Genomic DNA, 27,587 nt, shown 5'->3' with positions numbered 1-27,587 from the left:
ATTTAGCACACCACCACTATCCACGCCAGCCCGAAGCGTGGCGAGCTCCGGGAGGGGACGCGGTACACGTCCTCCTGACCTGTTCATACCCCCACTATCCACGTCGGCGTGGAGTTGATTTTCTAAAGTGTGATGAGTGCAGCGAGCCACCGAGCCCGAAGTGTGGCGAGCGCAGCAAGGCCCGTGAGGGGACGCGGAAAATGAGCCTGAAGCGTGGCAAGTAAAGCAAGCCCCGTGAGGGGACGCAGATTACCTGACGTGTATTATGTGTATTACTTGACGTGTATTCCACGTCTGCTCGCCACGTTTACGGCTCGTTTTCTGCTTCGCACTTGGTGGCTGACTGCACTCCCTACACTTTATAAAATCAACTCCACGCGGATAGTGGGGGTATGAATAGGTCGGGAGGACGTGTCCGCTCGCCACGCTTCAGGCTGACGTGGATAGTGGAGGTGTGCTACATCGCATTGCATGCAAATCGCATGACATTTGCATACGATGCAATCCGCGGGCAGTGCTGCCGTGAAACTACACAAGTACCGGGAAAAGTAATAGCCTGTGACACAGGGCCGTCTTTTCGTATGGGCTTAATGGGCACTTGCCCAGGGGCCCCAGGTGTATAAGGGCCCTATGAAACAAAAAAGCAGGGGGGAGAATCTGCGCTCAAATAAAGTACTATTTCAAGTGCTTGCATCAATTCAATAAAAATAAAACTGTGAGCCAACACAGCGAAACGCGTTGGTGTTTGCTGGACACTACTTGGAGAGAGACTAACACCAAGTCCCCTAATGAAGTGCTGACCACCTGCTCTATTCTCATCTGATCCTGTCCTAAAGACTGTCCCATTGAAACCGTGAGAAGCCTAAAAAATCCTGATTGCCAATCCAACTGGAAGGATATCCCGGGCTGGCTATAAACATCATCTTTTGCCAACGGGCCCACCTCCTAGGCAGTTACCAGGACATACCACCATACGGCCATAAATTACACGGACGCTCTCTGGACTTTTATGGACACAAGTTCTTGGATCAGTGCAGGTCCTATCAACACTATACGGGTGACTATACAAATACCTCAGCTCTCCCAATAGGTCCATTGCCATTCATTGTTTTTATATTTATATTTGTTATTTTTCTTGTGTTTATTTTGTATATGTGTATGAATCGGCTACTCTCTAAGGGAATAGATAGATTGACCTAGGTCAGTCTCTTTTTCAAATTGTATAAGGGCCCTAGGCTGATTTGTCCAGGGATACCAGAATTTTGAAAATCGGCCATGGGCAACTGGAGATATCGAAAGTAGCAGTCCACATCCTACCTGTTAATTGCAATTCCCAGTCATATTTCTCAGGTTCTCTCTGACTTAGTGCAGTAAAGGAGTAATTAGCAGAAGTTACTGCTCCAGGTCCTACATCTTGAATGGAAGATAGAGCAACCCCTGCCACCCGTGGGACATCAAAGCTGCTGCTGATAGCACCCCCCCCCCACCCCTAGGAGCTTTGCTTTGCCCAGGGGCCCACAATGCTGTTAAGACGGCCCTGCTGTGACATGATTCCGGGGAGACTAGCCATTGTTTTAAGGTGGCAATCCTCTAAATGGCAAAACCATGATTACTACTTTAAACCGGTCAAAACTGCAGGAATCTCATCAATGATTGCAACTTGAAGGCTATTACTTTTATCCCTATATCAGGGCTGGGCAACACCAGCCCTCCAGATGTTAATGAACTACACATCCCAGGATGCTGTGCATTAGTTTTGCTATGTGGCCATGCTGAAACTGATGCAAGGCATGCTGGGATGTGTAGTTCATCAACATCTGGAGGGCCGGTGTTGCCCAGTCCTGCCCTATATATACAAGACATGGACAATTTGTTGAAACAAAGCTTCATTCCTCTTAGAGATTAAATGAACACTATTGCCATTTGCCTGGTTTATCTATGTCCATTTTATCTCTTTCCATGGCTTAGTAAGCCAGACTCAGGTACCACCAAGTACCAAAGACAGTTTGGTTTGATGTAATCAAACCAAATTAGACAGTATGACAATCTACAGTATACATTTTGTTGTCATATGGGGCCTGATAGCAGCTGGACAAACCACTAAAACATGAAGCGAGGAATGGGAAACAACAGTAAGATTCAGCCCAATAACGACCATTTATTGATCGATTAACAATACAAGAATTTACTAAACTCAAAGGCAGCAATTTTTATTATCACAATTGAATATCAAATAATCTCAGCGGCACTGTGACTAGACGATACTACTGGAATGAGCTGTAAAGAGAACCTCAGCTCCAGGCCCTTACAAAAAATAAGCCCATCATCATGATAGCATGATAATCACAAGACAGATACCAGCTGACCACATGGTTGTGTAGTACCCCTGGACTGCTGTGGAACTACAAGTGCCAGCCTGTCTCTGCATTGCCAGTTGCTGAGGCATGCAGCCCACTGCCTGATGCCCCTCTCTTGTTTGACACCCAAAAGGTATAGTAAATCTTCCCAAGAGACTTCAGGGGTTAACTCCCTTTTACTGTACTGTGAATAGCAGCAGTCTGCAATGAGCTGTGAAATGAGGAGGACTTTAGGACCCAGAAATGACTGCAGGGGAAGAACACATGTGAGCAGGCTGCTGGGACAGGAAGTGGAAGTAAAAAGGAGACTGCACTTGAAGTATGCTATGAGAGCTAGGAGCTGGGGGAGCTCTAAAGGGAGAGTCAGCAGTGTCCTGAGAAAGTGATAGAGCGTGTGTTGCATCCTACAATATGATTGTATATACGTGTAAAAAAATGAAGAAACCTTTTATAAATGTACTAAAGATGTGTCTTCGTCGCAGAGGGGAAAATATTGCATTATTTATGTGATGTTTGGGAAGGACTTTATTGGATTGTCAGCAAGTGGTGATTATTGTGTTAAAGTGTCCCCATAGACTTGTCACAGTATACAGATGTCTCGCTGATGGCTGACGGTTGTCAAGTGGGAGATTATAAGAATAATAAAGTTGGCTGGAGTGTGGCTGGCACCAGGACAGCCGTTATTACCTGGCAGTTCCCCTCAGAGACTGGTAGTCAGCAGAGCTACACAGCAGGCAGGGCGGATAGCGGTGCTGTGGAAGGCCGGGACACTGACAGCATCCAATATGGGGAGTGGTGAATGTTGAACCCTGCCCCAGCAAGCCCAGCACTGCCTTATATGTTTAGTGACGCCCAGGATTACCTACACCTTGAGAACAGCCAGCAGAAGGGGACTAAACCCGGCCGGCTTACCTGGCCTGGGGACGTCCCTACAGAATCGTCATTCTGCCATTAAATAAATAAAGAGCACACAGTAACAAGCTAAATCCGGTGAAAACACCAGGGGACGCTCCAAACTAGTGCTAGTTATACTTCAGGAGACTTTCAGAGATAGAGAAAGGCTTGACACATTTAGCAAGAGGAGAGCTGCTATCGGTCCTATCTGAGTGGCAGGCAGTTAAAGGACAGTTGCAGCAGCCATTTTGGTGACACGGAGAGGAATAAATCTGCATCATCACACCTTTAGTGTTACCAGAAGCGTTATTAATAGATTGCTCTGGATGACCACAGAGAGTGCAGCATATCAGAGTATCCGACTAGCCTAATTTGCAGAGAGCCATGGATGCCTGTATAGACGTATAATATATCTTCTGAAGCCGCGCTGAGTATGGAACTGTGTTAAATACTTATTTTATTTCGAGGTCAGTAATCTCTACATCAACAGTATCTGCAGCATGGATATAATGTTATCTCTTCATTCCAAAGGAAAGTTTATTATTACAGGCTGTGCTGTATAAATCTTTAAGGAAGGAAAGAACTGAGATAAACTGTGACTCACCTGTAGTTGTATCCCGGATTGTTGAAAGGGGACTGTAACGTTGAGGACAGTGGCCACCGGGAGGGACTCTGTGTAAAACAACAGCGCTTTTGAGTTGTTTAGGAAAAGTAACAAATTATTGCGCAATAATATAATAGTAATTATTTAAAGGAGCAATTATAAGCAAAGTGCAACTGTGTTAAAGTAGATTCAGGAATTCAGTTCTAGATAGCTAACGTGAATTATATGCATGTTCATACTTTTGTCTTTATTATGGTATGTACGTTAAGTTAATATATTGTTAATGTACTAAGAGGACTGGAACCGGAGCGGAGCCCGGAGGAGTGAATTCATGTTCCAGTAAAAAAAAATTGGTTGTGTTCTTGTGAAAGTGCTCATTTGTTTACTCTGTTACCTTATGAAACAGTACCAAGTTGTAATTTGAGTGTTGTAATAAATACAGTTCAATTAATCGGTGTTGCTGTATTTCACCTGAGAAGAGAAGATCTCCGGAATCCATACTTACCTATCCTAGGAGAATTCTACACCTACCTAGAGCGCTCAATAAAATTGAAGATAACACTTACCAACCCGAGGTAGTCACACGTGTTACAGCCATGAGCAGCAGTGTGCAGAGAGACAGAGCAGGTGTGTTACAGCTGGGAGCAGCAGTGTGCACAGTGGTGTAGGACAGACCATGAGGAGCAGAGTTTGGCACCATACCAGCACAGAGAGTGAAGCACAGAGAAGAGTGGGAGCAACAGCTGCAGTGAAATCCCTGCTGTACAGATCTCAGTGAGAAGGGCTCAGCACTCGGGTGCCTTTTGACCCAGGACATTGTGAGTATGTGTTGCCCTGTACACTCACATTGAACACTACTCCAGACTGTATATTATACATAGAACATTTGCCCTAAGGGTAACACTCCAGACAAGAAGAGAGGAGAACGGAGCCTTATATTAATAGGTATCCTAGGGATGTGCTGATCCCTGTGACATTTCAGCTACACCAAGTTAATGTAATAGGCCATGTGGGGAAAGAGAGTAACTGGTCCCCATCCCACATGTTAACAGGGCCTATGCAAAGGAGGACTCTAATTAGTAGTAGGCCACCTGGCTGCAGTAAAAGACCCAGGTAGCCCCATTTACAGGACAGTGTCTGTATTACAGTGCCTGGGAATAGCCCCATCTAGTGCATGGACTTGGATTTACAGCTCTCATTGCTTTTAGTCCTGTAAACCATTTCGAGTACAGTTAATCCTTTCTTGTTGAGCTACAAGGACAGTTCATTTGCCTTCCACAGTATTACACGACAAGGATTATTTCACCATTACCTCGGCCAGAGTTCAAGAGTGACCCTCCGGCTACTTATCCGTAGGAAGGCTGGGTTGCCCCATAGGGACACCTCCCCGGGAACTGTACATTGGTTCCTGTACACAGGCCAAATCCTAAACTCGGGTCTTGGATAAAAATGGGGTACCGGTACCAGTTAGACTCAAGTTAACGTAGGGCAAAGTACTATTAGTATATTATGTATTGAGAATTGCCTGTTTATTCCCGTATCTTGTACCATTGACCTGGTGGGTACAGAGATTGGTTCACCAGAGGTCGTAATATTTCTTATTGTTAGAAAGTGAAGAATAAAATCACTCCTGTTCAATTGCATCTGCGCTCTCAAGCTTGCATTCGTTATTGTCTACCAACCCCCTGGACGAATGAGCCCCTAAGCGTGGGTGTCACAGTTGGCTATAAGTCATCATTAGAATTGCATTTATATTTTATAAACAACTACGCAATTTTTGTACTTTTGTATATTTAGGGAGATATTGGAGTATATAGTGTGTGGGCTCTACATGCCTACATGGCATTGGTATCACCTCCTCCACTTCCCATAATCGGCCCTTGAACTTCTTCAGATCCAGGCCTCAATCTGTCACCGCCTTTGCAAAGTACAGATGGAGCCACGTCCATCTATTCCGCTCTTGGTGCGCAATTCAGCCTGCCGCACTACAAATAAGGCGCAAGTGCGTGTGAGACGCTCACATGACCCATTTGTGGCAATGGATGCTACAGCATGTGAGACGCTCATGCACTCCATCTTGGTGGAGTGCACAGCATGCCTAGGCATGCCAACAGCATGCCTAGATGGGTCGCTCATTCATGCCTGTGGGATAAATGTATGTGGCTCCATCTTTAACAGTGGTTACAAACATAAAAACAAAGAAAAATAGGGTAAACCATTTGGTGCAGGAGTTGTGATGGAGGACTGAGATCAGAACGACCCCATTTAATCTAGATCTTCACTACAGGCTAATAAAAGTGGCATACCTGTCTGTACGATGCTGACACGGCAACACCCCTCAGTAGCAACATTGATACATTAGACCTGTTTATGTGTACCAGGGGTGGATTGGGATTGAACTCTGGCCCGGGAAGGGGGGTGGGGTTCGGGTGCTGACTCTACAGCCCGGGGGGGGTGTTGACACTACAGCCCGGGGGGGGTGTTTTCTGGTAATGACACTACAGCCGGGGGGCGGGTTCTGCGGGTGCTGACACTACAGCCCGGGGAGGTGTGCTGCGGGTGCTGAGACTACAGCCCCGGGGGGGGGGGGGTGCTGTCGCTACAGCCCGGGGAGTGCGGAAACTGCTCACCACCGCCACACTTCCATCGACATCTAGCGGCCGCAGCTGCTCACAAAGTGCAGCATAGCCCAAAACAAATATGGCCACTGCATATGTGCATATATGCGGCGGCCATATTTGTTTTGGGCAATGCTGGCGTTTGTGACCAGGCTGGGCTGCGGCCGCTTGGAATCAAGGTAGGCGGCCCAGGCAGAGGGAAATCTGGTCCGGCCCACCGGGAAATGTCCCGGTTTCCCGGTGGGCCAATCCGCCTCTGATGTGTACTCCTGTCATTGAGACAATGCTACAATTTAGATAATAATATTAGCTTTAACATTTCAATTTCATTCGGAATTTATAATTGATCTTCATCAAATTAATTTATTGCTCCAGATCAAGAATATGCCATGCTTTTTTTTTATTATCTTTAGTTTTGAGATACAGTATGTATATGTCTTTTCACAGGATTAATGAGGAGATATGAATGTGTTATGTGTCTCAAACATGACTACAGCTACGTCATCACAAATAAAACAAAATCTTGTTATTGTAGAAAGAAAGTAGTTAATAAAAAAAGCAAAACTAAGTCGATTTTAAGTAAAGCCGAAGTGGCCTAGTCTATAAAGGTGCTTCAAATGGAGAAAATAATTAAATTTAATAATTTTCCATTAATTTGAAACTATAGCAAAGATCCAATGTGAAAATAGTTCCTGAGATTACTTGGAAACTGGTATTAAGTTCTTGGCAAGAAAAAAATTTGGAGAAGGTAATAGATATTTTGAAAAATAAGTCCCGTGAGTGGTGACCAGGGGTTAAAGTGAGGGGGAACATTTTAACCTCCACATTGGCCCAGCACAGTAATTCTCACAGATAAGCATTCTAGATTGCAAAGAAATGCCAAAAAAACCCTACCACTGGCCCTGTCTCTGCCTAATGGGTGTAGGGAAGGGGGGTTATTAGGTGGCATAGAAAAATGAGTTCCCCCACCTCTGCGTGACCATATCTGTGATCCCATATGCTTAAAACATGGTGCCAGCATCTCAGTTCTTGCATTAGCTGCGTACAAATACATAGCTGTGAATGCATTAGTGTACATTCCTGAATCAGGTACTACTGTACTGTATAAATGAAAAAAAACTCTCACCAGGTCGCCTCTCACATACATACATACATACATACATACATAAATAGCCTCTCACATACATACATACATACATACATACATACACACACTGCCTCTCACATACATATTGTACAGATATGAATACATACATACATACATATATTTCCAGAAGGGTAGTCGCACATCACAGACTGTATCAACAACTGAGTGCCCGGCCCAGAGACATGGAGTAATGTATAAAAACAAAACTGTACGCCAGCAACATCAGATTTGAAAAAGAGTACTTTTTATAAATGGCATATTAAAGTGCATAGTGACAAAAATACAACAAGAGGAGGCCGTGCAGAAGAGTAAAAAAAATACTTAGCAGCAGGTAAAGTTGAACATTTCCCAGTCCTCCTTCTTTACATACATATACAGCCTCTCACATACATACATACATACATACATACATACATACATATACTGCCTCTCACATGCATACTGTGCAGACATACATACACTGCCTCTCACTTACATACATACATAGCCGCTCTCATACATATACATACATACATACATATTACATGCATACTGTCCTTTCTTCCCCACATTCAATCTGTCTCCAAATCATGTTACATGCATCTAAAAGACATATCCAAAATACGACCGTATCTCACACAAGACACTACTAAATCTCTTATCCATGCACTCATTATATCCCGCATTGATTATTGCCATAGTCTCCTAACTGGTCTTCCTAAGAACAGACTCTCACCACTGCAATCCATTTTAAATGCTGCTGCTAGGCTGATCTTCCTTGCAAAACGCTCATCATCTGCTGATCCACTCTGCCAGTCCGTCCATTGGTTAACTATATCTTACCGTATTCAATATAAAACACTTCTACTTGCATATAAAGCTATTAACCACACTGCACCAGCATATATCTCTTTACTTATCAAAAAATATCTCCCATCCCAACCACTCCGCTCTGCACAAGATCTGCGTCTCTCTTCGGCACGGATCACTAGCTCCCATTCATTATTACAGGACTTTCATTGGGCTGCTCCCACCCTATGGAATGCCGTTCCACGCACAATAAGACTCTCCACTAGCCTCCAAACATTCAAGTGTTCCCTGAAAACTCACCTCTTCAGACAAGCCTATCATATTTAAGTTCTACATGCATAACCCTCTGAGGCACTTATGTATTATATAGCTTCCCTTCTGTAACTTGGTGGGACTGCTATGCTATTACTGGTGCCTGTCCTTGTGTTTCCCTCCTATATCCCTATAGATTGTAAGCTTGCAGCAGGGCTCTCCTACCTCCAAGTCTGTCTGTTGTTACCCAGTTTGTTTTACCATTGTCTACAATTGTAAAGCGCAACGGAATCTGCTGCGCTATATAAGAAACTGTAAATAAATACATGCACTGCTGCTCTCATTCATACATACATACACCCCACCCCCCATACCAAGGCACCCTGAGACCACTTGCCTTGACAATTTTTGCTTTGTATATTATATATATTTTATATTTTGTATGTATGCTGCAGTGGGCACTATACCTGGCTGCTGTCTGAACCCCCCCCCCCCTTCCCCCTCCCCCCACACATACTTCTATGCGGTGGCAGTGTCTCTATGCCACTACCCCTTAACTGCATTGTCTCTTCCCACTCTCCTACCACCCCCACCTTTTTCTCCTCCCTGCCCCCTTTATCTTTCACCCAGTGACTGACTGTAGCCCCCCACCTCCCAAGAATTGCTCTTAAGGTGTTATAGCACTTCTGAACCATTGTGGGCCATTATCCAGGCACCACTGTGTACATTTATTGTATGTTAGAATAACCAGAACTAGATAAACCAAGAACTCAATAATTTTTTTTTATTATTATTCAACTGCTGGTGTTATTACTAGATGTTAATAAAGAGGAGAGGAGATGATGTTATCCTATGCCTGTTGGTTAATTGGCTGATGGAATATGTGCGCGCTGGGGGATAGTTGTAATATACAGTAGATGAAATATTACGGTTCTATAGTAGATGTGAGGAATTGCTGTAAGAAAGGGTTCTTGGATTAACTACAGCTAATAGCTAAACAGGAACACGTTCTTACAACAGTACCTCACACCTAGAACCTCATATTAACCCCTATGGTTTTAGATGTGAGGAACTGCTGTAAGAAAGGGTTCTTGCATTAGCTACAGCTAATAGCTAAACAGGAACACGTTCTTACAACAGTACCTCACAGCTAGAACCAGCGCACACAGGGCCGGCATCCTCTTAGTTGGCAGTTGAGTTGGAGTCGCTTGATGGATCACATGCTGGAGCTAGATAGAAAGATAAATAAATAACATTATATTGCTGAATGTGCGCATTTTGTGCAATTGTAGGACACATATAGATAACTGCAGGTTTTCTCACCTTCGATGTCTTTGTCCATGTCTTCTGATCTGTTAATAAATAAATAAAGAGATAAATAAATGAAGCTTCATCTTGATCGTTAATAAAACGGACAATATAAGAAATGACACAATCCCTACCTTATCACTCTGCAGCAACACATGATTAGCGCTGCGGTGATAATGAGCATCATGGTGCTAAAGCCAACCACACAGAATATTATTGTGGTATTAAGCTCTCTCTGACGCTCCAGTGCCTTCTGCAGATGGTCTGTGCGGGTCTCCAATGCTTCTATAGCTGAAATGTCAAGGTGCAAAATCATTACTATCTTTAATTCATAAAATGATACTTTAAATAAAGGCTGAAATTGTAAAGAGACACAATGGGTCATAGGGTCAACAGTGCCTGGGTTTATAGTCAATAGGTCGACAACAAATGGTTGACACATGCAAAAGGTCGACAGTTTTTCAAGGTTTCTTTGGTATTTGTGTTGACACCTGAGCACATGGCCCCCAGTTAGATTACCGTATACCCTGGCATAGCTCCGTTTGCTCACCATGCTCCGAGCCAGGTACCCTGCTCCACTACCACAGCACTCGGCACACCTACCATTCCCAATCATTGTCCACGTGGACGGTAAAGTATCAAATATTTGGGGGAAAAAACATAAAACCTTGTCGTCCTTTTGTATATGTCAACCTTATTCATGGCTACATATTGGCAGCAAACCTATTTTCCAGATCCCACACAAGGCAGCTTCTGTCACCTTACAGACTGTGCTAGACAAATGACAGTTAGGAGCGGTCTGTTTGGTACTTTATCTCCCTCCACTATATACTTCTCCAAGCTTTGATGAATATCCCCAGGTTGTGTCTAGCAGGTGTATCACCGCACCTGACCAGACCTATTTCTCTGTAATATATTCCTTTTGCGCGGCGAGACATTATGACGTTTCTGATTTGCAATTCTCGGGGGTAAGATTACTAAGATGGGAGTTGGGAGATGGGATGTTAGGGTGTCTCATAACTGCTGCACTGTATCTACTGCCAGAGACCAATAGATGCCGCTTCCATACCTCGCAACTGTCCCATTTTTCACGGGACCGTCCCGATATTTTGGGGCGGTCCCGCGGCAGGGGGGGCAGTTCTGCAGTCCCCCAAGCCTGAAGGGAATAAACGCTGTGCGCATGCGCACAGCATCTATTTAGCATTGCCGAGGGATGAAAATGTGGGTGTTGCCTGAGACGCATCATTACATGAGCCCACGGCCCCTTTTCACATACCACGCCCCCTTTTTGGGCGCATGTGTCCCGTTTTAAAGATAACATATGTTGGGAGGTATTCGTATCTAATACCTCAGCCCATATGTCCTGTCCTGGCAGCCCTATGTCCTGTGCACACTTGGCGATATAATGAGGAATATTATAGAAGGGACAAAATGAGCAATAATGTACATTATATCACCCAGTGTATATGTACATTAATTCTGCATAGCTCACAGACCTGCCGGATATGTCATGTGACTGATATTATGGGCATCACACAACAGAACACAATACATCAGGTTCTCTCATTTTCTTATTTGTTTATTTACCTGGCTTGATCTCAGCGAATGATGAAGCAATAATAGGCTCTGAAACAGAAAATACAAGAAATACATTAAAGTAATGTTGTTGTTCCGTATCTGCAGCATACTGTACAGCCGTGGGTGTAACACAGAAGCGTCTGCATTTCATGTCACCTCTGTAACATGGGCTCAGGTGATCCGCTGTGTAGCCTCTCTCTGTACATTCAGTTAGGCCAGGGGTGCTCAACATACGGCTCTCCAGCTGTTGTGGAACTATACATCCCAGCATGTCCTGCCTCTGTTTTAGCATTCCCTAATGGCTATAGTTACATGGTTATTGTAGCTGTACTTACCATTCAGTGCAGGTCTGTTCTTTTTTCCTGCGGCATACATGGGAGCTGGGGGAACATGAGAAAACACCAACACTTTAAGGACAGTTCGTGACCATTTTAGTCGTGTTTATGTTATTATCTACGCAGATGCAAATCAACCTTGCCTATAATCCCAGAAAGGCCAAGAGGCTCCCAAAAATGGTGACCCCCTCCCAGGCCCCCGGAAGGATGGACAACCCTCCCGCAAGTCCCTGGACAACAACATTTCCCCCCCCCCCCCCCCCCCCCAAACCTCCTGGCCACAAATAGGAGAAGGAAAATAAAATACTTCATCCTTTATCGCCTCAGTATACAGAAATGAGGAGTTCTCTGTTTGATGTCTGTTATGACATCACCACATTATGATGTCACTTAAGATACCACACAATGTAGAAGGCAGAGAGCATGATTGGTGCTACATGACGTAACTACATTGTTTCCACATACAGCTGACTCGGTAGTGCCGAGTGAAATTTTATGCAACTTTTTCTGTTCCAGTCCATCTTATTTGCAAAACATTGTACGTGGCTGTATCTGCATATGAAATGCCACATTACATTGTTTTACCGAAATATAGTTTAAAGTAGCATTTTGTATGCAGATACACCATCACACACAGAATATAGGCAATCCGCATATCATTTTATTAATTGGCAGCTGCTTGTGTGTCTTATGTGCATCTTCTGCAAATAAGTTGCATTGGTACGGAAAGAGACACACGTAAAGACATGCAGTACTAATGAGTCACACGTAACTTGCACATTATGTGAATCAATACTTGTAGTGCCCCCTTCCCCCTGCCACAGGCTAATCCTAATACTCCCCCATAGTGCCTAACTCTAACCCTCCCTGCTTGCAGCCCAACCCTAAACAGAACTTTCCACAGCCTAATTATGCTGCTGGAAGCCAGGTGGGTGGGCTGTTGTCCTTGAGCCGGGCAGGATACAATAGACAAGGCAGGAGGGCAGCGTGCCCAAGACGAGGCAGGCTGTGCTGCTGTGTAGCCTGCTCAGCGAGACCTTGTCACACTGCGCAGAGCCATGCTACCAGGGGCGGGAGAAGCCGGTCAGCATTTGGGCGGGAGAAGCCGGACAGCATCTGAGCGGGTGTTCAGATGTTGCTGGGAATTGGACTGCGCATGTGCACTCTAATCCTTAAACCTGGGGATTGGAAACTCCAATCTCAGGATTGAAATCCCAGTGTTTGGTGCCAAATTCAAGGATCCCTCCCCTGATCCCGGGATTGGCCAACCGTTGCTTCATGTTTAGAAACCTGTTTTCATGCACAAATAAAATATATTTGTGTGTATTTTAGGTGTTTGATGTGTCTACACAGCATAAATGCCAGATACATGCATGGGACTCCATACAGTAACACTAAGGGTGAAATTTAATAAAATGAGAGATTCAGAAAGTGAGAGATTTGGAACAAATCTCTATTTTTTATAAAGCAGCAATCATTTACACTTCAAAAATCAAACTGGTTTTGCAGTGTAAATGATTGCCGCTTTAAAAAAGCTGGAGATTTCTTACCAAATTTCTCACTTTCTGAATCTCTCATCCTATTAAATTTCCCCCAGAATGTGAAGTAAATATAATATGTAGGCAGATAAGAAGAAATAAATATAAATGTACCTGAGTTTTGATCTCCATGTGCAATGTCTGTAAAAGTACTGGTCACAAATAGGAGGAGCAATAAAAAGCAATCCATCCTTTCTCGTCTCAGTATACAGAAATGAGGCATTCTCTGTTTCGTGTCTATTATGACATCACCCTATTATGGGGTCTATGATGACATCACTCTATTATGATGTCACAGGGGCCGGGGCCTCGGATTGACATTGCAAGACTGCAGTAGCAGGATTATTTTTCCTGTCTACTGTGGGCCGATTTTAGTGTGGGCTTGGAGCTGCAGCTCCATCAGCCCGATTTTGTTAATCCGGCCCTGATTGGGTAGGGATGATAGTTGGACATCGGGCAAGAGACACAGGTGTATATCTTTTTTTTTTAAAATGTTTACAAACCTTTTTTCATGCACAAATAAAATATATTTGTGTGTATTTCAGGTGTTTGATGTGTCTACACAACATAAATGGCAGATAAATGCACCTGGTCCTGAGCAATTTTTATAAGGGATACCTGTATTTGTGTGTGTGTGTGTGTGTGTGTGTGTGTGTGTGTGTGTGTGTGTATATATATATATATATATATATATAGATAGATAGATAGATAGATAGATAGATAGATAGATAGATAGATAGATCAGTGGCGTAACTAGAACTTTTGCTCCCCCAAGCCGAAAAACTTTCTGGCGCGCCCCCCCCCCAAAGGAAAAAAATGAACAATAAAGAATTTGTGCACATTTATGGAGTGCCTATTCCAGAAAGGGTGCATGTCCTCGCTGCAAGGGGGTGTGACATTGCAGTAAAAGACCACCTTATACCCCAGTTTTGCTACCTGCACATCCAGACATTGGCAATCACAGGGAAAAAAATGCCTGATTTATAGCCCTTTTTTGTTATTTTTCCACCTTCTAGTAGTGCCCCTTAGACAATATGCCAGACACTGTAATGACCCTTACGCATTATGCCACACACAGTCGTGCCCATTAGACAATGCCACACACAATGTCCTGTACACATCATGTCACACACCATAATGTCCCTTAGAAAATATACCAAACATCTTAATGCCCCTTACACATTCCGCGCAGGGTAGGGAAATGCTGCGCAGTAGGAGGATTAGGTTTAGGCGGCGGGGTACAGGGTTAGGCTTCGTGGGGGGGGGGAATTAAGGTGTTATAATCTATCTGTACAAACACACACATTTTATATATAGATATATTATAGTTTGGAATGAAAGACAGCACTCAAAGGGTCTTATCAAAATGTGCTATAATGCAAAGTGTTTTTTACTTCGCATTATAGCACGTTTTGATAAAACCCTTTGAGTGCCGTTTTTCATTCCAAACTACATTCATGTGCCAGGGGGCACCGGGGCAAGTGACTAGGAGAGGAGAGTGCTGGGCCGCACTCTCTCTCTCTATATATATATACACACACACACATACAAAATCATGTCTAAGTTTGGAATGTCACTCTAATTAAAAGTAGTGTAAATAAATGTTTATAAGTAAATTGTCATACCCAGTCAAGGCACGCCCGTTCTGTCAATCCTCAAGAAATCTACAGGTACGCTGGTACGCTGTGCTCCAGCGGGAATGTTTCTTGAGTGAATGACAGAATGGGAATAACGTGACTGGGTATGACAAGTCATATACACACAAATACATACATACATACAAACATTTATATATGTATATATATTTCACAATGCAGCTTGAACACTTTTTAGCTTTTTTTTTTACTTTTAATAAATCCCAGCAGTCAGAGCAGGATTAAGATCCCACCTGCACCTCTCTGCCCCCTGATCCCACCTGTACCTCTCCGTTCCCTGTGCACCTCTCCATCCCCCTGCACTTCTTTGTCCTCCCCTGCACATTTCCATCTCCCTTGCACTTCTCTATCCCTCTGCCCCCCTGTACCTCTCTGTCCCTCCTTTACCTCTCCACCCCTGTGACTTCCTTCACCTCTCCGGCTCCCTGTCCTTCCTGCAACTGTCAAATAAAATATATGTAGAAAACATAACAAATATGCAACAAAATTTGCCTAACTTCAGGCAGGCAGCAGGTGGAGGATGGGGCATGTGGCAGGTAGCAAGCAAGCACTGGGGCGGGCAGAGGAGGTGAGGTAAGGTGCAGCATTAGCCAGTCCCCGTCTATTGTAGCCTGCGCGGCAGCCACTCCCGGCGCAGGCTGCAACTTCACATATGGAAATCAGATGTCACAGCCAAGCACGACCCTGCAGCGCGTGTGGCTGTGACAGCTGCCACTGGGGAAGCAGTGCCATGGCTGCTATATGCACGCACATATACCATACAGACACACATCAAATACATGCACATACCATACATATATACACAAACAGGACATACATGCACACATACAGTAATCACACGCATGCCATACATACACACAGGACATGCCACACAGACACGAACACATACCATACAGACGCACATACCATACACACACAGGACATATACGCACACACACAGGACATACACGCACACACACACATGGCATACAACCACAGATACCATACAACATGCACACATACAGCATATTTATAAACATACACAAGCTATAGACACACATAGCATACACAAATGACATACACACATAGCATACACAAAAAGTACACATACATACAGCATACTTACAAACACTAATACTAAAGCAAATAACCCCCACAAGCAATGGAGGGCACCCAGTTTCCATATACCCAGTCCTCCCCATCCCACTGCAGCTACCAAGACATAGTGCTCACTGGGCCAGCATACATTAATGGTGCCCACACTTTTCTCCCCCTGTGCATGCCCCTGCAGCTGGCACCCACAACAAGGGACACAAACCTGTAGAATCAGCATGTCACCTCTTCATAGCTCCGTCTTTCAGGCAGCCCCATGCCCTGGAGACAGAGAGAGGAGCTTCCTGACAGCCGAGGAGCTCAGCTCAGTGTGCGCTGCAGCGCCATCTACAGGCGGCTCAATAGTATATACCCAGCTTCCTCCCAGCAGAGCACTGAGCAGAGCTTGCACGGCTTTGAGAGTGCCATGACGCTGCTGCGCCCCAGTGGCACCAGCTCCCCCCCCCGCGATGGCTGGGGCTGCCTAGCCATAGCTACGCCACTGAGATAGATAGATAGATAGATAGATAGAGGCAGACATAATTGATCCAGGAGGCACCCAGGTGTTTGACCAGCTCAGGACGAGTGCCAGGCTGAATAGAACTGTATAATATAAATATATATTAGACATTGTAGGGGCTCTGCACACACTAAATTAACTGATAATAAATAGTGGAGATTTGGCTCATGAATTGATCAATGCATTTAAGCCTGCAGCCCCATTCACGGGACCCCACTGTTCTGCAGGTCCTAACACTATCGCTGAAAATGGCTACAATACACATAGATATCACATCAATGTTTGATTCCAGGCATTCTATCTGGTCTGAAGCTCACAGCACACTTTGCTTTTATAGGTGAGCAGCTACCAACACACCTGTCACTGATGTGATAGCTATGTGTATTGTAGCCATTTTCAGCGATAGTGTTAGGACCTGCAGAATAGTGGGGTCCCGTGAAGGGAGCTGCAGGCTTAAATGCATTGATCAATTCATGAACCAAATCTCCACTATTTATTATCAGTTAATTTAGTGTGTGCAGAGCCCCTACAATGTCTGTTTAAACAATGTGGTCACAAGCCATAGGGCACCCCAAAACTAGGAATGGTGAGTGCCGATGTTAAGTGTATATATATATATATAAATATATATATGTGTATGTATCCGGCACTCCCAGGTGGATGAACTATAAGTGACCCGGTGCCTTCCTTGCTGGACTTAGTAGTCCTTCTGTAGTATTGAAGTGGTAAAGCAGCACTCACGGCTTTCAGTGCAAAAAAGTGAATTTATTTTTCAAGCATCCGACATGTTTTGGGCCCTCACGCCCATCCCTAGGGCGAGCGTGAGGGCCCGAAACATGTTGGATGCTTGAAAAATAAATTCAGAAAGTGAGAGATTTGGTAACAAATCTCTATTTTTTATAAAGCAGCAATCATTTACACTTCAAAAATCAAACTGGTTTTGCAGTGTAAATGATTGCCGCTTTAAAAAAGCTGGAGATTTCTTACCAAATTTCTCACTTTCTGAATCTCTCATCCTATTAAATTTCCCCCAGAATGTGAAATAAATATAATATGTAGGCAGATAAGAAGAAATAAATATAAATGTACCTGATTTTTGATCTCCATGTGCAATGTCTGTAAATGTACTGGTCACAAATAGGAGGAGCAATAAAAAGCAATCCATCCTTTCTCGTCTCAGTATACAGAAATGAGGCATTCTCTGTTTGGTGTCTATTATGACATCACCCTATTATGGGGTCTATGATGACATCACTCTATTATGATGTCACAGGGGCGGGGCCTCGGATTGACATTGCAAGACTGCAGTAGCAGGATTATTTTTCCTGTCTACTGTGGGCCGATTTTAGTGTGGGCTTGGAGCTGCAGCTCCATCAGCCCTATTTTGTTAATCCGGCCCTGATTGGGTAGGGATGATAGTTGGACATCGGGCAAGAGACACAGGTGTATATCTTTTTTTTTTTAAAATGTTTACAAACCTTTTTTCATGCACAAATAAAATACATTTGTGTGTATTTCAGGTGTTTGATGTGTCTACACAACATAAATGGCAGATAAATGCACCTGGTCCTGAGCAATTTTTATAAGGGATACCTGTATTTGTGTGTGTGTGTGTGTGTGTGTGTGTGTGTGTGTGTGTGTGTGTGTGTGTATGTATATATGTATATATATATATATATAGCAAAACAGTCCGAAAACAGACGCACTCACCGGTCTTCTTTTTCTCTGCACTTTTAATCACAACGTGAACAAATCATTAAAGCATGACAGTGGGTATGGTCAACGTTTCGGTCCCTCCAAGACCTTTGTCAAGACCCCTTCTCCTGTCTCCATCAGCGTGCAAACCATGTAACCAAATGCTCGCCTTATATGCCAGTAACAGGGCACACCCCCTTTACAAACCGGAAGTAGATTGAAATGCAATTTATCATCTAACACAACTATTAGTACCAATAGCACTGGTATCAAGCTCTCAACTTACTTATATCTCTCAAAGGTGACCGCCTGTGTCACTCGCAATATGCTCACCTAGCTCCATACGCTTCTCCCGGCGTGCGTGTCACGATCCAGCGTGCGGGTCAGTGACCGGAAGCAATTACCTCCGTCACTACCGCCGCGTCTCCATTGACAACAGTACAAAGCAGCTGCGGCGTGCGTTCCAATTGCCGCGCTGCGTATCAATCACCGGAAGTCTTAGACGCCAGTCACTTCCGCCCCCTCTGTATAGACGGCTTGCGTTTCACTCAACCCTTATGCGTGTCACCGGTCACAGAACCATAACAGTATCATGCCTCCGCCTACCAAGTAGGCGTTACACGTTTAAGTGGTCCTGCTTTAATCTATATGTTAAATGCGGAAGTGAGTATTTAATTACTGTGAGATGAAAGAATGTACAGAGAGATTCAGGGCCCGCGGATACAAAAATGCTGATATTGAGCGAAGTATGCATAAAGCAAGAAAGCTCTTCGCAGAACAAGCGGCAGCTGTGAGACAGAAGGATCCTGTCGAAAGGATGACACTGGTGGTCAAATGTGACAGTGGGTTCAAAAAGGCCAACAGAGCCATCAAAAAGAATTGGCCAATTTTAAAAACAGACCCAGCCTTCAGAACGATATCCAATGTACCCCCGTTGATAGGGGCTAAGAGAGGGAGGAATTTGAAAGATATATTATTCCGGCCCGATATGAGACCCACCCTAGGTTGGTTGCAGAAAAAGATGGGGTGCTTTAGATGTCTAAAGTGTACGACATGCAGAGCACTGCTGACTGGAAGCTCATTTTGTCACCCGCACTCTGGACGAAAGATCCTTATACAGCACCACCTGGTATGTACAATGGACCATGTGGTCTACATCCTCAAATGCCCATGTGGTCTCACATACGTGGGCAAAACTATTAGAACATTTCGTGAGAGGATGAATCAGCACAGGTCCTCAATAAGATTGGCATATACCACTTCCGCCACTGACAAACCTGTTGCAGCGCATTTTTTTAAAATGAAACACCAAGTTGCCGCAATGACCTATATGATCATTGACTGGGTCCCCCCACTGGAGAGAGGGGGTGACCGGGGACTATTGCTGTTAAGAAAAGAAGCAAAATGGATACAGAATCTGGACACTATTGCCCCAAGAGGGCTTAACGAGTACAACTCACTAAGTGGTTTTTTGTGAGTTTTTTTTATCTGTTTTTGATTATTACTAAGTATAAGGGTAGTGTACCATAGCGCCTGGTTATGTCTGATTTATTATCAGATTTTATATATATATAGCCTTTTAAAAAATATAAAAAATATGTAACTGTTTTTAATGGTGTGTATATGTTTGTATTGTGGTTTCTTAGATGATTATATGATGCTTGCCCGTTATGCCAGTAAAGGGTTAATTTGGCCTAGATTTTGGCACCGATCTGAGCTATTAGATGTGAGGGTTGACTGCCTGGGTGAAACGCATATGCGCTCCACAGTAATTAAATACTCACTTCCGCATTTAACATATAGATTAAAGCAGGACCACTTAAACGTGTAACGCCTACTTGGTAGGCGGAGGCATGATACTGTTATGGTTCTGTGACTGGTGACACGCATAAGGGTTGAGTGAAACGCAAGCCGTCTATACAGATGGGGCGGAAGTGACTGGCGTCTAAGACTTCCGGTGATTGATACGCAGCGCGGCAATTGGAACGCACGCCGCAGCTGCTTTGTACTGTTGTCAATGGAGAGTAGTCAGTAGTGACGGAGGTAATTGCTTCCGGTCACTGACCCGCACGCTGGATCGTGACACGCACGCCGGGAGAAGCGTATGGAGCTAGGTGAGCATATTGCGAGTGACACAGGCGGTCACCTTTGAGAGATATAAGTAAGTTGAGAGCTTGATACCAGTGCTATTGGTACTAATAGTTGTGTTAGATGATAAATTGCATTTCAATCTACTTCCGGTTTGTAAAGGGGGTGTGCCCTGTTACTGGCATATAAGGCGAGCATTTGGTTACATGGTTTGCACGCTGATGGAGACAGGAGAAGGGGTCTTGACAAAGGTCTTGGAGGGACCGAAACGTTGACCATACCCACTGTCATGCTTTAATGATTTGTTCACGTTGTGATTAAAAGTGCAGAGAAAAAGAAGACCGGTGAGTGAGCTGTGAGCTTCAGACCAGATAGCATGCCTGGAATCAAACATTGATGTGATAGCTATGTGTATTGTAGCAGTTTTCAGCGATAGTGTTAGGACCTGCAGAACAGTGGGGTCCCGTGAAGGGAGCTGCAGGCTTAAACGCATTGATAAATTCATGAACCAAATCTCCACTATTTATTATCAGTTAATTTAGTGTGTGCAGAGCCCCTACAATGTCTGTTTAAACAATGTGGTCACAAGCCATAGGGCACCCCAAAACTAGGAAAGGTGAGTGCCGATGTTAAGTGTGAATGTATATATATATATATATATATATATATATATATATATATATATATAGCAGCACTTAATCCTTAAAAAGGAAAGAAAACCAGCACTCACGTTTGCGGTGAAAGAAAGTAGATTGTATTTCAAAGAGTCATGTCGTTAAGCCAGCCTGTCAGCAGTCCCGACAGCTGTTTCGACCGGCAGCATGCCAGTCTTCATCAGGGGGCATGCTGCCGGTCGAAACAGCTGTCGGGACTGCTGACAGGCTGGCTTAACGACATGACTCTTTGAAATACAATCTACTTTCTTTCACCACAAACGTGAGTGCTGGTTTTCTTTCCTTTTTAAGGATTAAGTGCTGCTGTAAATTGTTCTATGGACCCTGCAGCACACCAATTATTACTACCCGTGAGTGCCACCTTGCCTGAAGTACATATATATATATATGTGTATGTATCCGGCACTCCCAGGTGGATGAACTATAAGTGACCCGGTGCCTTCCTTGCTGGACTTAGTAGTCCTTCTGTAGTATTGAATTGGTAAAGCAGCACTCACGTCTTTCAGTGCAAAAAAGTGAATTTATTTTTCAAACATCCGGCATGTTTTGGGCCCTCACGCCCATCCCTAGGGCGAGCGTGAGGGCCCGAAACATGTTGGATGCTTGAAAAATAAATTCACTTTTTTGCACTGAAAGCCGTGAGTGCCACCCTATCACTCCAATATATATATATATATATATATATATATATATATATATATATATATATAGTCACAGGAGAGGAGACCCGGATCACATGAACCACGCTGCTGCACAGGATACCAGGCCAGTGCTGCATCAGAGAACTCTAGTGCTGCGACAGAAATCAAATACCTGACGTAACTCTGTCTTCCGGAGACCATGCACCACTTCAGAGAGCACCGGCGCCGCATCAGGAGGAGACCCGACATCGCATCAGAAGGCCCGCACAGAAGCATACTTAAACACATGGCACTTCAATTGGTGGCTGGTGAGTGGAAGACCTGCCAGATGTATACAGCGCATTTTGTACGGGGAGAGTGGGGTTAGAAGGGACAAACTTCTGCCCATTTAAAAAAAAAGTCAGAGTTCGTCTGACATTGATACTCTCTCTCACTCCATTTCTGTCCCTTTTTCTCTCTGACATTGCCTCTCCCTCACATCCTCTCTTTCTCGTGACAATCCTAGGGGGGGGGGGGGGGGGGGGGCTTTCAAAATGTTGCTATGGGGCCTGCAAAGTTCTAGTTACGCCCCTGTGCGTGCGTATGTGTATATATATATATATCTATATAGATATATAGATATATATATATATATATATATATAGAGAGAGAGAGAGAGAGAGAGATATAGAGAGAGAGAGAGAGAGATAGAGAGAGAGAGTCCCCAATCTGCTCTCAGACCAGCATGAGCAGCACCTCTGAAGGATCCTATGTCAGACAGAATCCAACATATAGATATGAAAAAGAACAATTGTTTCAGAGGGTGCTAAAAATCTGTTCAATTTGTTCAAAGTAGAAATTTAATACATAAAACAGTTATAAAATCACATAAAAAATCGCCATTTTTGGCAAACCAGCAGTGTATAGGAATCACATATACAATTTTCATCTCTGGTCGCTGATGAAAAGGAGAAACTGAGCAATATATTGCCCAGCCATATATTGCTCAGCCATATATGGCTTTAGATGGACAAAACCATGTGCACTGCAGGTGAGGCAGGTGTTACTTGTGCAGAGATAATTAGATTTGGGTGGGGTTTTACACCTGCCTCACCTGCAGTGCACATGGTTTTGTCCATCTAAGAAATATTTTGTCAGAAAGAGTGCATTAGAATAAGGGCCTCAGTTCCTGCTGGAGCCTGCTAAAAAATAGCCCTGTATATATGTGTATATGTGTGTATATATATATATATATATATTTATATATATACAGTGGCGGATTCAGGGGGGGGTACCCGGGCACGTGCCCCCCTGTCATTGATTTTGTAGCTGAGGACCAGGGCTTTCCAACGAGCCCAGCCCCGTGTCTCTAGCCCCCCCGGGAACCGGAGATATCGGCTGGCAAACTTGTAACGTTTTTTCCCCATAGGATAATATGGGACCCGTCAATTCCGACCCCCACCCAGTTCCGATGGCTGCCAGTTCCCGCCCTGGCATCACAGAAGCTTGTTTTTGATATGATATCAGGCTGGTCCAAATCGGTTAATCGGTTCCAGAGATATTGCGTGTAAACCGATTTCTTTATTTTTGAAATGTAATTTCATGGCTGTTCATGTTTTTGAGGGCAGATTACTCTGGAAATAAACGTTCCAGTTTCACTGGACCAAAATCATTCAAAGCCCACTCAAAAGTTCTTCAATATAATACTTTTCTCATGTAAATGGGTCAGTTGGTTCAGAAGATATAGCCGGTTAAATGAGATAACTGGTTAAAGGGGGGAGGGGTGGTTTTCTCTCCCCCTCACACCAGAAAATGCAGGGACTAGGCTGGTGTAAAAGGGGCCAACCTGGGAATGCATTTTCTGGTGTGAAAGGGGTATTATTTCAAATAGCCGGGACCTGCAGTGCTCTGAATACAGCCAGGCTCTGACACTGTCAGTGGCTATCACTTCTGCCTGGCGGCGGCTGTCCCCCATTTACCACAAGCATGTATTCCCCCTTGGCAATGAGCATGTAATCCCACATGGCAACGAGCATGGAACCTCTGGCAATGAGCATGGAACCCTTGGCAATGAGCATGTAAAGAAGCAGCACTTATGTAGCATAATTTTTAATAGGCATTATGGTGTTTGGCATAACACATAATGGACATAATGGCGTGTAACTTAAGGTGTAATGGACATTATGGTGTAAATGTTTAATGCGCGCCTTTGGTGGACAATGTCCCTGTTTATGAAGTGCATTGTGAGTTTTGGCTTAATCTGTGTGGCATTATGTGAATTCTCGCTCAATCCATGTGGCATTATGTGAATTTTGGCTCAATCCGTGTGGCATTATGTGAATTTTGGCTCAATCCGTGTGGCATTATGTGAATTTTGGCTCAATCCGTGTGGCATTATGTGAATTTTTTCACAATCCGTGTGGCATTATGTGAATTTTGGCTCAATCCGTGTGGCATTATGTGAATTTTTTCCCAATCCATGTGGCATTATGGGAATTTTGGCTCAATCCGTGTGGCATTATGTGAATTTTGGCTCAATCCGTGTGGCATTATGTGAATTTTGGCTCAATCAGTATGGCATTTTATGCATTTGGCTCAATCCGTGTGGCATTATGTGAATTTTGACACAATCCATTTGGCATTATGTGAATTTTGGCTCAATCCGTGTGTGTTAATATGTAAATTTTGGCTCAATCCATGTGGCATTATGTGAATTTTGACACAATCCATGTTTCATTTTTTGAATTTTGGCTCAATCCATGTGGCATTATGTCAATTTTGGCTCATTCCATTTGGCATCATGTGTAAGGGGCAAGTATAATGGGGTCTAGTATTTTGTTGCATAATGTGTAGAAGTTGTATATGGTGTTGACATGCCCCCTGTTGAGTGGCCACACACCCTTTTCTGGAGCACACCTTTGGCGCGCGCACAACTACATCCTTCACTTTTGTCGCCATGTTGGGACTGCGTACTTTAAATGCCAGGGCCTATTTTTAATTCCATTCCCACCCTCTCCTGCTGCTCTCTTAGCATGTACACTGGCACCACTAACACCGCCCCTCCCCCACCCAAACCCTTTTTTATCATGGTGCCCCCCCTGTCATTTTATCCTGGATCCGCCCCTGTGTATATATATATATATATATATATATATATATATATATATATATATATATATAAATTAGTGTGTGTGTGTGTGAGAGAGAGTTTCTGCATCCGCAGTGCCTTCTTATGATGTATTAATAAAGTTTCGCATTTTTGAAGAAAAAAAATCAGTCACTTTCAAGTATCGCAGAGTTTCCGGCGTGGCTGTCATTTGCATTGTGTTCAATGCAAGGTGACGCGCTGTGGAATGTATTAACATTCATAGTGTGGAGGTATTTGCTGTGAGGCAAGAAATTACTGGGCGCTTGAAGGGAGGGGGAGGGGAGAGGGTAAGTAAAGGAGTTAATGGACTGAGAGTTGAGGGAATAAAGTTTGAGGACAGAAGATTGAGTAATAAATAGAAAATAAAAAATAAAATAAAAAATAAAAATAAAATAAAATAAAAATAATAAATAAAAATAAATAAAATAAGATTGTGCGCTTATGTTTACACTCTCTTGAGTGGTTATTTTGTAGGCGGCAGCAGTCCAGAGTATGTAGCTAACTGTGCTAGTCTAGCCCTGGCATCTAACCCATACTTGCCTACCCTCCCGCATTTAGCGGGAGTCTCCCGTTTTTTGATGCCTCCTCCCGCTCTCCCTCAATTCCCTCGGTTCCTCCCGGTTTTTGTCCTATTCCCCCCCCCCCAAAAAAAATGGACTCCGCTTGCGCGAGCGCTATATTTGGGGGGCGGGGCCCTAATGCGCGACGTCGTGACATCATTCACTATGCCGGGTACCGCGGGGCCGTGTGGGAAGCCGTGGTGCGACAGCAGGTCTGAGCAGGAGCAGCTTCCACAAGCAGCAGCAGAGTGAGCAGCAGGGAGCCAGGAAGCGCACGGAGTAGGAGGGCAACACGGAGACTGTGACAACATTTGACTGTGCGTGGCAGCGGGAGCCGGGACCAGCAGTAAGTATAACAGTCTGTAACCTCTCTCCCCCACCCACTAAAACCTGCTTCCTTTTTTATTTTGAGCTTCTGCAGACTGTCCGTGTCCAGGGTCAAACAGTGGGTAAGAGCTCCGACACTCTGGGGGGTGGGGGGGGGGGGGATTGGGGTTTCTGGTTCTGGTGTGTGCAGGGAAGGAGCATCAGCATACTCTCCGTGTCCAGGGTCAAACAGTGGGTAAGAGCTCCGGCACTCGGGGGGGGGGGGGGGGATTGGGGGTTCTGGTGTGTGTAGGGAAGGAGCATCAGCATACTCTCCGTGTCCAGGGTCAAACAGTGGGTAAGAGCTCCGGCAGCAGGACCTGCCATTTCACACAAAGCTGCTGAAACCCCACCCTCCCAGAGCTGCTCCAAGCCAGTAAAACACCACCATCATCAGCCGCAACCCTCAACCTGTACCTACCTTAAAGCACTGCTCATTTATATGCAAATAGTGTAAGCCCTGCCCACACACGGAGCCCCCCAAACCCCACCCACTGAATTTCTGAAGCTCCGCCCATTCACCCTCCAAATCTGGGCTTGCCTGCTAAGGCTGCGCTCCAAATGGGAATACTGTGCTGTAGAACACATTTATATATAGTGGCTAGGTTACCAGCCATGAGGTGATATGTACAGTAAATGCTGGCTACTGAGGTTGGTATAATGTCTGGTGCCACACTTTGTGTGCTGTGTTCTTATCCGTGGGATCCCTTTATGTGTGCCTATGTACTGTAGGCAATACACATACTGTATGTGTATATATGTACAGTTGCCTACCCTCCCGCATTTAGTGGGAGGCTCCCGTTTTTTAATCCTCCTCCCGCTCCCCCGCAAATCCCTAGGTTCCTCGCGGTTTTTGTCCCATCCCCCCCCCCCAAAAAAAATTGACTGCGCATGCGCGAGCGCCATCCACTGTGTTCCCATATACACACACACACACATATATATATATATATATATATATGTTATCCTTGGATGAGTAGCGCCACTTTATGCTTTAGTAAATATATACAAAAAACAACAATATTCCCTTATTGATATAGGGTGTCAGCCCGTCTTAAAGTAACAAAGTACCGGTATAATACTTATAGAAAAATGTGCAGGGAAGGAATAAGACCTTGGCGGCTAATCGTTGTGAGAAGTAATAAATAGTATAAAAATATCAAAATATAAAAATTTATTGTGACAATATAAGACAAGTATACAAAACGACCAGAGGGGGGGGGGGACTGCTATGAAATCAAACTTAAAATATTAGGGAGTCAAGGATACATAAAAACATATATAAAAGAAGTTTTTATATATAAAAAAGGGGGGATGAGATATAAAAAGTACAAAATACAATGGATAAAAAGTATAGTAATAGCAGCAAATTCAATAAAGAACGCTTATCTTTTTGAGAAGGTAGGAGGTCAGATACCCGACGCGTTTCGTCTATGTGACTTCTTCAAGGGGACCTTGATAAAGAGGCACACCGCCTCGAAACGTTGGGGAATCCGTCCAGTCTCCTGGCATTTATTTCATTGTCTGGTCGAGTGCCGCCGCATCCAATCGCTATATATATATATATATATATATATATATATATATATATATATATATATATATATGACATGCAATATGGTGAAGGCGGCACTCAGAGACTTCTTTAATGCAAATTCCGTTCCGCCTTCGCCATATTGCATATATATATGTATATATGTGTATGTGTGTGTGTATATATCAGGAATACAGAATAATGAGGCAGTGCTTACAGATATAGGGACCATCAGA

The 27,587-nt window shown here is 44.1% G+C and overlaps 2 protein-coding genes across 2 annotated transcripts in view; both read right to left on the bottom strand.

Moving 5' to 3' along the window:
• LOC146030858 (uncharacterized) overlaps positions 1-27,587 on the bottom strand; it is an 88,851-nt gene that overhangs the window by 17,621 nt on the left and 43,643 nt on the right. The window lies entirely within an intron of this gene.
• Positions 9,330-16,468, bottom strand: LOC146030842 (uncharacterized). The gene is made up of 6 exons (XM_083158421.1): positions 16,373-16,468; positions 11,883-11,927; positions 11,557-11,595; positions 10,104-10,260; positions 9,985-10,013; positions 9,330-9,890 (listed from the first exon to the last, which is right to left on the bottom strand). The coding sequence occupies exons 2-6, from the start codon at positions 11,920-11,922 to the stop codon at positions 9,844-9,846; spliced, it is 312 nt and encodes a 103-aa protein (XP_083014547.1). The 5' UTR covers positions 11,923-11,927; positions 16,373-16,468; the 3' UTR covers positions 9,330-9,843.

Source organism: Crinia signifera, chromosome 1 (assembly GCF_055691185.1).
Source record: "Crinia signifera chromosome 1, ASM5569118v1, whole genome shotgun sequence".
Taxonomy (NCBI): Eukaryota; Metazoa; Chordata; class Amphibia; order Anura; family Myobatrachidae; genus Crinia; species Crinia signifera.
Note: the sequence above shows the minus strand (reverse complement) of the source record. Positions and strands in the feature narration are given on the sequence as shown.